General features: G+C 43.3%; 1 protein-coding gene across 2 annotated transcripts in view; it reads left to right on the top strand.

Moving 5' to 3' along the window:
• PCSK5 (proprotein convertase subtilisin/kexin type 5) overlaps nucleotides 1-15,820 on the top strand; it is a 739,798-nt gene that overhangs the window by 237,486 nt on the left and 486,492 nt on the right. For both annotated transcript variants that reach the window (XM_030193725.1, XM_030193726.1), the window contains exon 5: nucleotides 99-175. In XM_030193725.1, coding sequence (XP_030049585.1) covers nucleotides 99-175 — 77 coding nt within the window. The remainder of the gene's footprint in view (nucleotides 1-98; nucleotides 176-15,820) is intronic.

Genomic DNA, 15,820 nt, shown 5'->3' with positions numbered 1-15,820 from the left:
ATTTGCATGTAGAAACCTGTTTAAGAATGCATGAGCCACACCAGGCAATGGCTAATTAATGAGATTCCATGGTTCTTTTTCTCTCATTACGGTTTTAGGATTCACAAGCCAGCTTCGATGTCAACGGCGATGACTTTGATCCCATGCCTCGGTATGATGCCAGCAATGAAAACAAGTAAGGCCTGAGCTCAGTGGCACACTGGAGGCATTTCCAGGACAGTGCCTCGGGGTTGACATCTCAGTGTATTTGCTGCTGTTTTCTGCGTTATTTATGTTATTAGCTGCTGCATATCTGGTTTTTAATCAACGCCTTTGGTATGTTGTCTATCAGAAAAAGTGGACATCATTGTGGCCAGGCACCATAGTGGAAAGAAATCAAAACACATAAGTGGAAATCTATAGTAAGACTGTGGAACTGTCTCCCTGCAGTCAGTGTTTATTTTTAAACACTGGCTACTTTTAGTTAAATAAATCTGGATATTCAACGCTGAATATCTGGATTCAGGTGTGATTGAGTCAGGGCCGCCGAGAGGGGGGGGGGGGGGGCAGGGCGGACAAAATTCCCCGGGCCTCCAAGGGGGGCCCGGCGCCGCAGTCCCCTCCACCCGCCCCCCTCCGTCCACCACCAGGCCGGGCCCCCCTGAATTCAAATCATAGTGCCTCACCTCGACCTCGCTCTGTGTGAAAGAAGTGCAGCAGCGGCAGTCTGCAGATCGCCTCCCTTCGGGCCTTCCCTCCCTGTTTCCCGCCCTCATGCAAGTTATGTCAGACGAGGGCGGGACACAGGGAGGGAAGGCCCGAAGGGAGGCGATCTGCAGACTGCCGTATGGGGGTCTGGAGCACAAAGTGTGTAGGGGGGGGGGTACAGTTTGGCCTGCCTCCCTGCTGCAACCCCATATACCTTGGTTGGCGGGAGTCCCCATTCCCTGCAAAATGAAGCCTTTCTCCAGTATTGTTCTCTGTGCATTGCCTGTTCTGCTTCCCCTCACTTCGTGTGCATGCTCGGTTTTAGTGAAACTGAGCATGCACACGACGTGAGAGGAAGCAGGGTAGGGCAATGCACAGAGAACAGCGCTGGAGAAAGACTTCAGCTGGCGGGGGTTGGGGACCCTCACCAGCCAAACCAGGGGCCCTGGATCCAATTTGGTGGGGCCCAGACCCCTAAGGCCCCCCGTAGCTACGCTACTGGAGCAGACTGAATATTGCCGCTAACTGGATAGCTCCAGGGACTGCCCTCTGACCTCTCCAGTGCCTTAGTGGCCTGCAGTGGTTCTCAGCAGTGTTATCTGAATAATTCAGCTGAAAATCAAAGGATGACCCAGTCCGTGCCACTTATCCAAGTAACAGCATCTGCTGCCTGGATAAATGGCTTTGAACATGAAGCCATCTTATTTTGTTCCTGAAGTAATTCCCAAGGAAATTAGGGAGTTTATTTTGATTCTGTATATGTATGAGCACAAAGTCAAATTTTGAAGTTAAAAAAAGTGCAAAAATACTTTAGGAGGTTTTTGGCCAATGATGATATAATGGCCCATTGAGTGCTGAAAGTACGTTAGTGACAAGTTCATTTGAACACCGAAGGTCTTTTTTCTCCTTTTGTTTTTAAATGCATAAAAAGCTTATGAGTATAAAGAGCCTGTGAGCAACTTATATTGAATTCTACAGTTCTATCTACAAATCTGGAAATATTTATTCTGCTTCTCTTGGCAGACTTGGGTAGTAGAAAAGGTGTGGTGTATTTTCGTTCTCTCTGCTCTTGATTAGAAACTTAACATAATTCACCAGTTAATTTTGGAGCTACATTTTGGACCTTACATTTGTAACCTGCAGTATTTTTCGCACCTTCTTTCATTTAGTTTTACAGACTGCCTCTGTGAAAGTGCTAAATATTTGGAGACTCAGGATTTCTTTCATGAGCTGTGTAATATCTTTCTTTTGAGTTTTGTATGAACACGTCTCCTGAGCAGGGCAGGAGCATATTTGAGTCATCTGGTTTTAAGTATGTGTCTTTCTTGCCCATGATTCACTTTCTGTTTTAAATTGAACCTGGTTGAACTGTGCTCCAGTGAGATCTTGCTAAAGGTATGTATCAGTTTGCATGCATGTACAGTTCTTATCCTTGCCTGGGTGGCACCTCGAGGCAGGTCTTGTACAGAAATATCAACTGGCAGCGAAAAAGTCCCAGATTCCATACAAGAGGCATTGCTTGAGCACCTAGTGGACAAGTGTATCTAAAGCAGGGGTGGGCAACCTTTATACATAGAGGGTCTCATGAATGTCAGTATTATCCCTGTTGAGCCACACGCAGAAACTTAACAAATGCATCACATAATTCACTGCCAATAAAACTCAATGTGATGGCTGAATGAACATAAATTATTTCCAGGTAGTTGCTAAAACTGTCAAGCAAGTCTTTTCCCGTTGTATCCTTCAACAGTTCCAGTAACAACAAAACCATAACATTTGTGTGGGTCGTATTCTGTGTATAATTCCCATGGTCTCGCAGGCCGTATAAAATTCAGTGGTGAGCCGCAGGTTGCCCACCTCTGATCTAAAGGGATGCTAGCTGGATATGAATGATTAATGGAGACAGTGATAACTTGCTGTATGGTTCAGTATAAAGTCCAACTTGCACTGAATCATACTACTGCAAGGATTCCGGACATAAGGAGACTTAACTTTAAGATGATGAAGGATAACATTGAGGAGCCTCTAATAGGCAGTCTAGAGCTAAAGGATGAACTTGGTCAACAGTAAAAGGGAGAATTAAAATGATGATCTATCTTGTGTAAGACAGTCTAACCAAAGAAAAGATGCTAATGGATATAGCAGTGGGGTGGGGGGGAGGGGGCAAACAGGGTGGACCTTTGGGGTCCTGGTCCCAGCCCCCTTTGGCTCAGACTCTCTCCAAAACTGGAGTACCCTTTGACTGGCTGGTGGGGATACCCAATCCCTAACAGCTGATGAGATCCACTGTCAGAACTGCCCCAGTAGGGAAGAAGTTGGCAACCTGCCTTCCTGCTTCCAACATCAGCACTCCTCCTGCATGCTCAGTTTGCGCATGAACTGACCATGTGCAAGGAGCGCTGATGTTGGTGGTAGGAAGAGAGGCCGCTGACTTCTTCCCTACTGGGGCAGTTCTGACAGCGGATCTCATCAGCTGTTGGGCATTGAGCATCCTCGCCAGCAAAAGGTAAGGAATGCAGCGGGGAAGGGGGTGGGGGGGAGAGGAGAGGAAATGCATTGCTCTTCAAGCCACCCCTGGCCCCCTAAAACTCCAATGCTACACCCCTGTATTAAAAGTAGAAAAAAAACATAGAGGCAGAGGAGGATGTGCAGTGTTATTAGGAAAAATAAAGGGAGGTAGGGAGAGAGGTTAGAAGAGCAAAATGGAAGAGGAAATGTTGCCATATCTCCAGTTTTGTAAGGAAGAGCTGTAAGAACCATGGGAGGAATAGGCAAAATGAAGGGGAAAAAGAGGAATTTTTGAAGAAAACCAGCAAAGGCTGAAACCTTAAATAAGTTTTTGCTTGGTGTTTACAGAAGGGGAAGGTGATGGACCTAAAATAGGGAATGGCACAGATAAATGTGAAATAGTTATAAACCAGATTACCCCCCCCCCCCCCCCCCCCCCCACACACACACACCCACAGACACATATAAACAGATATTTACCTGTAATATGAAATGCTATTCATTAAACCATTTCTCCTGCTCAAATCCATACCAACTGAATATACTTGACTGTTAACAACACAGGTATACCTAACTGAGGGGGTCTTTTACAAAGCCACACTAGTGTTTTTAGCTTGCGGTAAAAATCAGCTGGCAGTAAACGCTAAGAGGCTCGTTATATTCCTATGGGCATCTCAGCATTTACCGCCAGCTGATTTTTTCCACAAGCTAAAAACACTAGTGCGGGTTTGTAAAAGGTCCCCTGAGAGAGCCAGCAATGCTGTAGTCAACTAACCTACCAATCTAATCATGGGATCAATTAACAGGAAAGGCCTGGCCAACCAACCAGCCCTTGATCTTCTGACAATTCTTTTTTTTTTGTCACAAATCTATAAAGAAGGCACGCTTCCTTGTATGTGGTAACTTAATGCTGTCGGATACAGTACTTGCAGCAATTGATGCTGTGAAGACTGAAGAGATCTCTTTGGCATGTAAGGACACAGCTTCTCTGCCAGATTCGATTATCTGTTTGCTCTCATATACTAATTTCTCCCCTCCACACACAGAAGCTCAATGCAGGTTACATCCTAGCAAATACAAAATAGAACAGCACAACGTAAGGGAACATATGGAGCAGGGCCAGACACAGTAATGAAATACAGGGCCTCTGTCTAGATAGTCTGGTGTTTGACAAGATGGTTCCCTCTCCCCTCATTTCCTTTGATTCCTGCAGTGCCATTGAGAGATCATACAGAGCTGGGAAGCGCAAGCAGGAGTGAAACATTTTCTCTGCCCCCTTCTCAATTAAAACTCTGAAAACTAAACAAAGAAGCTTAAATTTCACTCTAAATTCAACTGCCAGGCAGTGGTAAGACCTTAGCAAAGGTGTAACATGATCTTAGCTCACTTCCTACATCATCAACTGTAGCAGTTGAAGACAATGTTATAATATTCAGCAATCCACAATACGGCCCATTGCAATAGTGTAGTTTTTTTTTTCTTTTTTTAAACAAGAGTTACCGAAGATGACCTCACCTGTCATACTTCATTGTAATGTTTAAATCTGTCTCTAAACCCTTTGACCTGTCAATATCACAAACAAAATTACTGGACATTCTCCTTACCATTGCCCAAAGACAAATCATACAAAACTGGAAATCTGCACAGCTATTGAACGTTCACTTTTGGTGGAATACAGTTCTACAGCATCAGAAATTTGAGTTTGTAATGGCAGAGAAATTTCGAACGACAGGCTCCGTAAGAAAAACCTGGTCACCAGTGGAAAACTATCTTCACTCTATTCAGACATAATGTTGGCCCAATGTTTGAGACTTATACTGTAAATGCACAGGCACTTTCTCTCCGACCCTCTATATTTCTTTTTAGTTCCACATTCCCCTCCTTTACTGTCTCTTGTTATTGTTATACTTGGAAAACTAATAAAATATTTTGAAAAAAAAAACAAAAAAAACCCCCAACAACAAGTCACCACTCTTGTTGCCCAAAACACCTGACAGTTCCCTTATTTGATAGCCTAACCCTTAGTGCTAGAATCATGAGATTACCAGTAGGGGCTCTGGTGGGGCTATTTAGAAGAGACCGCTGTCAGGCAAGAGGAGGATCATTTCTGTCCTCACTAGACTGCCAGGGAGAATGGGTGTGTGGTATGAGGACTTGGGGGGGACAGCAGCCATTTGTTAGAAGGATCTGGGAGGGGGAGGGCACTTGGTGCCAGCAAAATATATTTTTAAAGGATTGAGGCTGAGGGGTGCTATTATGCCCTATCATGGGCCCAGGCTTTTATATTTTCATTTATGTAGCCGGAAACGTGCAATATTCTGGTTGGAGCTGTGCAAAAACTAAAATTAAGAATGACTGTAGGGTTCACTAATTTGTGAATCCCATGGTAAATGCTTAGGCTGTAAAATAGCATAATAATATTCTATTTTACCAGGAGTGAGTAAATGGGGCCTTTTTTAAAATGAGATGACTTAAATCAGGTAGGTGCATTAGACATGGATTTCACGAGTACCTCTGACAATGATCCACAAATCTTTCAGAGTGCAAGTATTGTAGCAATGCAAATCATCTGGCAATGATGGAAGAAACCAAACCAAACAAGTGTATAATGTGGGTTCCTTGTCCATCTGCCTCAGCGACAAGGACCACCAGTTCTGACTGACGAGGGGTAACAGGCAAGTATTTTCAGCTTTGCTATCCCGTCAGTCAGAACTGGCGGCCCTCGTCTCTGAGGCAGATGGACATGGAACCCACATTATACACTTGTGTGTGATGTGTTTAATACCTGTTCTAAAGGTTTGGTTTCTTCCATTATTGCCAGATGATTTGCATGGCTTCAAACTTCAGGCTTCTTTGAAAATGTTCCTTCTACACTACAAAGCTTGTTTTCTGCATAATTCTGTCAAAAATTGACCAATTTCAATAAAATTTGGGATATATCATCCTGAATAAATTTGCAGTAAGCCAACACTCAGGCCAGCCACCTCGCCTAACAGTGTCACTTCACTATCTGGTTCTTCAACAATGCTTTCTTGAGGGCAAACTGATTGGGTCCTGCCACTTCCTGACTGGAAATCAATTGAGCCAGTTTCTCGCAATTTCTTAATGTATGGATAGAGACAGCTTAGTTGTCACAGGTGATAGGCAGCTCCTGAAGGCTGCTTGTATTTGCGAGATCAAGGGGGAGTTCATAGCTTCTAAAAGGGATGACATGCTGCTGGGCAGTATGGACTGTTGCCTATCAGTTGCCATCCCCTGTGGTGTAGCTCTAGCAGTGGCAACTACATGCTCAGCTGACTCAGAGGCACATCCTGAGGCTGCAGGTAGGAGACCTGACACTGCTAGATCCAAAGCTTCTTCAGCAGGGGACTCTGTGGCAGCATTGCCATCACAGTGTGGACAGAAGGAATGACTCTCACTTTCTTCGCATCGTCTGTTGTGATCTGCTATTGATCTGTAACAGTGGTCAGGATATCACCCGTCCTGGAGAGCTCTTCTATCCGCTGAGCTGCTTCTATTACCACTTTTGTTTTTGATTACTCACTGTGAATGCCAGCTGATGCCCTGAGGAACTCTCCCCACACCCAGGGATAGGTGAGGGGGGAAACCCAAGATAAGGGAAGGCATGGCTAACTCAGGCCCTGCAACTTGGTGGCCCACAGAAGTAGCAGAGACCCTTCCTACACCTCTTGATACCTCCTACAGATCACCAGGGCCCTTCTTGGAGGCTGATGCCCTGGACCTAATCCTATCCTACTGCACCAGTCTAAGATATTGTACCATGTGCTATCTGGTCCAGCTGCACCACATATACCATGGCTGCAAGTGTTGGATAGCATTAGTTCTCTGCCTCCATCTGCTGGTAGGAGGACATAACCCTCACATCTGGACTGGTCTGGCAGGATTCAAGGAAAGGAATTTAGCACGTAAGGCCAAATTTCACCTTCTATTATAAGTAGAGGAGTGTGGTAGCTGTGTTAGTCCACTTTTAAGGTTATCAATAGAAATCAAACAAAATATAACATGGAAAAGAAAATAAGATGATACCTTTTTTATTGGACATAACTTAATACATTTCTTGATTAGCTTTCGAAGGTTGCCCTTCTTCGTCAGATCGGAAATTGCTAATTTCCGATCTGACGAAGAAGGGCAACCTTCGAAAGCTAATCAAGAAATGTATTAAGTTATGTCCAATAAAAAAGGTATCATCTTATTTTCTTTTCCATGTTTTATTTTGTTTGATTTCTATTGATAACCTTCTATTATAAAACAGACTCTTATTCTATAGCCAGTAAAATTAAACCTTATCAAATGAGAGCTACTTATACAAAACTGCCATTTGGTTCTCACTTTATACCTTTACTTCTTAGTACTGTTTGAACTAAGTAACACTAATCAACCTAGCATTATCTATGCAACTCTTGCATCACTGGCTGTTGAACGGGCTGCTCCTGACCAATGAGGAAGTTATCTATAAAGCCGAGGAGCCCAAAACCTGAGAGTTGCCCACTTTTTGTATGTCTATTAAAATTTGAAAGCTGTATACAGGGTGCAGCAGCTGTAATTTATTCAGCTACTACAGTATGCACTGGTCAAACCAGAAGTTTACTTTGCTTTCCTACAACTTGGCAGAAATATGAAACTTGTCAGTGGTGCAGACCTATGCTGGAATTTCACTCTGTGGGGCTGTAGACAGCAGTCAGCTGCGGGTGAAGTCATTCCTGCTATGTCAAACATCTTGGCTACATTTAAAGCTGCCTGCTGCTGACAGTCTGGTCCTTGTTGTTTTGGTACAGCTTTCTAACATCCTTGGATCTATCTTTTCCCCATTGCAGATTGCCAGATGTGGGAAGTTAAGGGGTTTCACCATGCCTCACACCTGCTTTTCTGTAAGCTGCAGATGTCATGAGCAAATAAAGTAGATTTCATGACTTATTTCAACTTTTTTTTTATTTAATACTGGCGAGCAAAGGTTAAAAAATCTTAGGCACCAGCACAAAAGTTTAGAATTTAAGGAGAAAAATGTTAAACTTTTTTTTTTCTTTCCATGTTCCTGCTCTTCCTCCATCATCTCTGTTCAGGGTTTCATTTTCTCCTACCCTTCCTCAGGCCATGGTGGAGGGGGGGGGGGGGCATAGCGTCCAAGGACAGGTTGCAAAAGGACACTGCATCACATTTCTGCTCTCTGGTTCCTCTTCCTCCCTTTTATGCTTCCCCTTTAGAAGAAAGATGTGTCAGTGGGAAAGAAGAGCAGTTGTGGAGGCTTGTAGTAGTGGTTCTCAACCTTTCACCTGGGAAGTGATTCATGTGTCTTTTGTACTCATGGGTGGCAAAAAATCTAAATTCAAAGCAAATACTAGGAGCCTCATTCTGTGGGTTACAGCCCCCCCCAGTGTTAATATCTAGGAGTAGCCTAATGGTTAATGCAGTGGGCTGGGGAACTCGGGTTGATTCCCAGTGCAGTTCCTCCATGGGCAAATCACTTACCATTGCCCCAGATACAAAACTTAGACTGTGAGCCCAAATAGGGACAGAGAAAGTACCTGCATATAATATGTGTAAACTGCTTTGGTTATACCACAGAAAGGCAGTATATCAAATCCATGACCCTTTATCCTTTATCATGCGAAAGCCATCCTTGAACCTGGGACCTTCAGGTTGAAAGGCAGCTCTGCTCTACTGCTTGATGAATGACTAATCCCGTACTCGGGAGGATCCTCTACATAATCAATGTTTTGAAAGGATATGAAAGTTGTACAAACCCTGTCCTCTGGCCAGTAAAATTAAAAAAGTGTTTAAACTTCTACCCTGAAGCCTTAATCAGCAGTCTGATCAGATTTAGATCTCAAGATGTGCAGATTAAATCTTGCTAGGCAGCCTTACCTAGGACTAAGAGAAGGAGATCATAGATTGTCTTTAGCCAGCCCTGCTATTTGCCGGGGGGGGGGGGGGGGGGGGGGCTCGTACAGTTTACTAAATTTGTCCACTGAGAATGGCCATAGAAATTCCTTGTAATCAAGGTATTCAGGATCATATATCCAAAATCAAATTGAAATTGGTTAAGTTTTGACAGAGTTGTACAGAGAACAAGCTCTGTATTGTTTTTTTTTTTTGCCAGTCAATAGAAATAGAATAAAATAAAACAGAGAAAATAAAATAAAATGGTACCTTTTTTATTGGACTAACTTAATACATTTTTTGCTTAGCTTTCGAAGGTAGCCCTTGTCAGATCAGAAATAAGCAAATTTTGATAAGTAACAGCATATCTAAGTGAAACATCAAAGTGTTTCAGTGACAGTCTGAAAGGATGAGGGTGAGAAACAGAGAGGATTGGGAGGATGGGGTACAGGGAGATATGCATGGTGATCAGAGGGTGACAAAGCAGTGAAATTTCATGGTTTATAATGGGCTAGAAAATCCAGATCCTTGTTAAGTCCTGTCTGGTGGGTGTCAAAATATTTAATCATTTTGACTTCAAAGGTCTTGTGTTCCTGTATTGATTTAAAGTTTCCTTTAAGTATTCTCACTATAAAATCATTAGTACAGTGTTCTGGTTTTGTAAAGTGCTGTCCCACAGAGGTAACATCCTGATTGGCACTGGCATTTTTGATATGATATCTATGTAAATTAAATCTCTTCTTTAGCATCTGGCTTGTTTCTCCAATATAGCAACCATCCTCACATTTTTTACACGAGATGACATATACTACTTTGGAAGATAAGCATGTGAAGGATTCCTTTATGTTGAATATTTTTCCTTTGTGAATGACTGTGGGGTCTTGTGAAATGTTTTGGCATAGTTTGCAGCTGGATATATTGCAAGGATGTGGTACCATTCTCTTCTTTTTGGGTCTCTGTTGAGAGCTTGCTTCTCACTAACTTGTGTTTTAAATTGGGTGGCTATCGGAAGGCCAGCACTGGTGGGGATGGGAATATATCTTTCAGTAATTCATCCTCCTGGCGTAGTGGCTGCAGATCTCTTATGATTTTCCTCAGTTTTTTTCCAGCTCTGGGTTGTATGTCACTATAAGAGGGGTTCTGTCTGTGGCTTTCTTTTCCTTGTATTGTAGCAGATTTTCCCTGGTTGTTTTGAGGAAGGAGGCAATATTCTTGGAGATTATTTTGGGGTTGTATCCTTTCTGTTCGAAGGATGCCCTCAGGATTTTGAGGTGCCTATCTCTGTCCCCTGGGTCAGAGCATTCTCTCTACTTTGGTTGTTTTGAAACTGTGTATGTACGAATAGCTATACTGACCGTGGGATTTTTTTAAAGGTTAGATCATTTGACTTGTTTCTGAAAGGTCACTGAGCTGGTAACTTTCAGCTCTGTAAAGATCCCAGAGCTTAGGTAGTGAGTTTAAGTTCCCCCAAGAAAGGGAGAGGATAGAAAAATTAACCACTGATTCATAAGCTCTTCTGCTTCTCTTCTCTCTGCTGTCTACAGTCATTGGAGCAGGAAACGTGTAGCAAATGGCTACTTCTCCTATTAAGTGGCTCTTTTCTAAACACCTTTTTGACTTTTTCTAGCTTCTGCTTCATAAGTGTAGTAGTCTCAGCAAATTCCCTGGAGACTTGGTACACTGAGATGACTCCCTTCTTCCATTTTGAGATATATTAACCTTGTAAAAGAACTAGGCTGCTGCAGGGAAAGGAGAAAACAGAAGAGGGACAAAGAGGAAGAGGACAGAGTTGGGCCACAAGGAGAGGAGAGAGATTAGGCCCAGAAGTGAATTGCAGAAGTAGCAGAGGGGAGACCACAGTGTAGAGAGAGGAAGGCAAAATGGTATGGACAAGGAATGAGGAAAATAGTATATAAGAGCAGAAGAGTGGAAAAGCAGTGAAGGACTGTGAGGGGTTAAGAGACGGGGAAGAGACAGTATAACCTACAGTGAGAACATCTTATCAACAGTCAAACATGGTGGTAGTAGTGTGATGGTGTGGGGATGCCTTGCTGCCTCAGGACCTGGAAAATTTGCCATTATTGAAAGAACCATGAATTCTGCACTGTACCAGAACATTTTTAAGAAGGTCCGGTCATCTGTCTGTAAATGGAAGCTGAAGCCTAATTGGATTATGCAGTAAGACAATGATCCAAAACACAAAAGCAAGCCTACATCCTAATGGCTGAGGAGAAATAAAAAGTTTTGGATTGGCTTAGTCAAAAGTCCTGTCTTGAACCCAATGGAGATGTTGTGGCAAGACCTGAAACCAGCAGTTTATGCACAAAAACCTACAAATGTGTCAGAATTAAAGCAGTTCTGCAAAAACGAATGGGCTCAGATTCCTCAACAGCGATGTGAAGTACTGATACCAGATTACAGGATGTATTTGGTTGCAGTTATTGCTGCTAAAGGTGGTGCAACCAGTTAAGTTTAGGGGGCAGTTACTTTTTCACATCAGTGATACGAGCATTGGATAACTTTGTTCCTTAAATGATAATTTAAAAATTGTGTTGTGTGTTTGCCAGTACTCTGTCTAATATTACATTTTATTTAAAAATCAGAAACCATTGTGTGACATGTACGTAGTAACAGGGGAAAAGAGGAAAGGGGGAGGAACCTTTTCACATCACTGTATATGTAGGCCACCAGAAGGTACCTGGCGCATATTGTGAAAGTAGGTCCCTACTTTCCTTTACAGAATACAAGTGTAACTGGGTATGTACCTGCAGTGGTGTAACCAGGAATTGTTTTTACAGGGGGTGCGTCTCCCACATGCCCCTCCCCCAGTACCTTAAAATCATCTCCGCTCCAGTCTTCACCAGGGCAGCAGTACTCATAGGCTGCCTGCGGCCTGCCCCTGGAACTCACTCTTTGAACTGTCCCGCCCTTCACAAAATAGGAGGTTGCATCAGAAGGGGCGGGACGGTTCAGAGGCAAAGGCCTGGAGCAGGCCACAGGCAGCCTATGAGTGCTACTGCCTGGGCAAAGACTGGAGCAGAGATGAATGCAACACATGCACCTTGAATAAATATTCCACTGTGTACATTCTTATACATTTAGGTGTAACCACTTATGCCAGCCATAGAGCTAGTATAAATGTATGTACTGTGTTCCAGAGATAGAGATTACTATAAGTTATGCCTGTAAGTTGCAGGCTTAATTTTGCACTCTACCGCTGTGAACACACACCTGCCAACTATGAGCTATCGGAGATATAAACATAGGTACAGAATTTATTTATTTATTTGTTACATTTGTATCACACATTTTCCCACCTATTTGAATGGTACTTAGGCTCACTTTTAGGATGTACACACATATGCACCTATACTAATATTCTAAATATTTACAAGTGTAACTGGCTCATAACTAACAGCGCCTTCTTTCTAAACTTACCCCAGTATGTGGTAATGGGGAGCAAAGCACTGCTTGTGTTTTAATTTCTGCTTTTGTAGCTACTGACATGCACAGCTGCCTACCGCTGATTCAGGTTGTTGCAAAAGTGATATGAAGCTTGAAGGCAAAAATCCTTTATACTGTTTTGCCAATGATCCTCTGCCAAGCATAATAGAGATCATCAGTCCTAAGAGCAATAATGATCTTAGAATTCTTAATTTCTAATTGAAATAATAGCTCACAACTTTTCTTATTGAATATAGGAAATTGGAAGATTGGGCATCCAAATGGAAGCTGAAATTTAATGTGACCAAATGCAAAGTGATGCACGTTGGCAGAATAATCCGAATCATAGTTACCTGATTTTAGGGTCTACACTGGGGGTCAGCATCCAAGAAAAAGATCTAGGTGGTGTTGTAGATAATACACTGAAATCTTCTGCTCAGTGTGCAACGGAATAAGACTGAAAATACTATAATGCCTCTATCGCTCCATGGTGCGACCTCACCTTGACTATTGCGTTCATTCTGGTCACCATATCTCAAAAAAGGTTCAAAGAAGAGCGACCAAAATGATAAAGGTGATGGAACTCCTCTCATAAGAGGAAAGGCTCTTCAGCTTGGGAAAAGAGATGGCTGAGGGGGAGATATGATTGAGGTCTTCAAAGTGGTGTAGAATGAGTAGAAGTAAATTAATTTTATTACTTGTTCCAAAAGTACAAAGACTAGGGGACACTCAAGGAAGTTACATGGAAATACCTTTATAACAAATAGGAGGAAATATTTTTTCACTTAACGAATAATTAAGCTCTGGAACTCTTTGCTGGAGGAAGTGGCAACAGCAGTTGGCATATCTGTTCCTGGAGGAAAAATCTATAGTTTGCTATTGAGATAGACATGGGGAAGCTACTGCATGCAATGTTGATACTATTTGGGTTTCTACCAGGTACTTGTGACCTGGATTGACCACTGTTGGAAACAGGATACTGGGCTAGTATGGCCCAGTATGGCTATTCTTATGTTCACTTAACTAAGAGAGTGTCTTACAAAACTGCGCTAGCATTTTTAGCATGCGCTAACCATGTAGAGACCCATAATATTCCTGTGGGCATCTACACGGTTAGCATACACTAAAAATGCCAGTGCACCGCTGCGCCCCCCCCCCCCCCCGGGTGCAGCACGGCATACCCTCCTCCCACTGGAGCGCACCCCCCCGGAGCGCATACCTCCCCCTCCCCCCCGGAGCGCATACCTGCGGCGAGGGACGGGCGGGAGGGCCGATCCGCCCCGACTGCACGTTGCTGAGGGGTGTCGGCTCCGCGCTGGTTCACTGCTCTCTCTGTCCCGGAACAGGAAGTAACCTGTTCCGGGGCAGAGAGGGCAGTGCATCAGCGCGGAGCCAACACCCCCCAGTGGCGTGCACCCGGGGCGGACCTCCCCCACCCCCCCCTTCCTACGCCACTGGTTATAATGAACACAGCCTTTCTTGGCTATTTTATTATAACATTGTTTTTCCCAGGTTTGCTTATTACTGAGGCATAGTGGGGAAAAACAGCATAGGCTGCATTAGCTATGAATGATTCATTGAGTTCTAATGTTTGTTGAGGGCATGGATTTCAGAAGGTTGCCCCTATTTTCTGTAAAATTATTAGTTACATTTTTGGTTACTTATACTGTATGTTTTGAAATCTTTGACTACTTGCTATCTCACAAATTGTACCCATGACAATATAGAATTAAAAATGTACCTTCAATGAAAAAAAAAAAAATCAAATATCACATTTCACCATTTTTTTTTGGGAGGGGGGGAGTATTATTAGGTGTGTTAAGACTATAGCATTTGTTATTTGCCCTCTCTAGCTTAAAAGGCAATAAAATATATTACTGTAATGTAGCTTAGTTTAAGGTACTGTGGGATACACAGTAATGAGATGCAAAGCATATAAATGTATGCAAAATGCCTCATTACTAAGGGGTTATTTTACTAAGCTGTGGTAGTGTTTTTAGCTCTTGGTAGAAATCAGCTGGCGGTAAACACAGAGACGCCCATTATAGTCCAATGGGCATCTCAGCGTTTACTGCCAGCTGATTTTTACCACAAGCTAAAAACACTAGTGCAGCATTGTAAAACACCCCCTATGTAAATTGAAGAACACAGCTTGTGATGAATACCACAAGCTGCAACCCGATTTCTTCCAGGCCTCTTTTTAAAGGGGCCACTTCCTACTGATGCCCTATCACATATCCTCATCCACAGAATGTCCCTCCTCAGCACATGTCCCCCTCCTGATGCCTCTCTGTTCATCATAGCTGCAACCTCCCACCTTCCCCTAGGCTCCCCCTGGCCTACACAGAAAGATCCCTGGGTCTAATGACGACAAGGCAGACGTGATTCTCAGTTGCTCCTGTTCCTGCCCCTGCCAGCACCAGCTTCAAAATGTTTCTCCTAGTGGTAGTCTTATGAAGCTACTGCTAAGGGGTTGCCATGCCATTTTGAACCCAATGCTGACAGGTGCAGGAGCAACTGGGGATCCCTCCTGCCGTGTCCCCACTACCCAAGGATCTTTCAAGATAGGAGGAGCTTTAGGGGAAGGGGACATTGTAGGCAGGGCAGTTGGTGGAAAGGGGGGGGGGGTTCTTCAGGGGGATATATGCTGAGGGGGAGCATTAGGAGGGGATATGTGCTGGAAATCTTTGGGGGAAGGGGTGCTCAGCCATTATAGGCTGGCCCCTTTAAGATGTGCAAAGCAAACAATCCACAAGATCCAAACTGGCAGCAATAAAAAAAAAACAGATCGATACAAGTTATCCTTCTCAAAGAAACAACAGAGCAATGAAAAATGTCCACCAGAAGTTTATTCACCACAAATCTTGTGACAGACATTCTTCATTGCTCTGCTGTTTCTTGGTAAAGGATATCTTATATCGATCTGCTTTTTATTGCTGCCCCTTTAAGACATGGCCTGGGAGCATCAGATTGTGGCTTTATGGCCTTATGCTTCTGGGCAGTATGAATAGCCCACTTGCCAGGTTGATTGCAAGCAGCATTATTCATGTACCACAAGAGTGAGTAACCTGTGAAAGTAGTTACAGTTGATGTGAAATAGTGAGCCGTGTCTTCCTGATTGATCATGTGGGAACACTAATATGTCCCTTTTCAGATATAAAGTTTGGGCCATCAATTTTTACCCTTGTGTTAACTTTTCATGACAGTGTTTATTGCTGATTTGGGTGCTTTTCTTGTTTTAAAATAATGGACAGAGTTAGCAGAAAACTACTTTAGGCTGTTC

Source organism: Microcaecilia unicolor, chromosome 2 (assembly GCF_901765095.1).
Source record: "Microcaecilia unicolor chromosome 2, aMicUni1.1, whole genome shotgun sequence".
Lineage (NCBI taxonomy): Eukaryota > Metazoa > Chordata > Amphibia > Gymnophiona > Siphonopidae > Microcaecilia > Microcaecilia unicolor.
The sequence above is the reverse complement of the archived record's forward strand: the minus strand, read 5'-3'. Positions and strand labels throughout refer to the sequence as shown.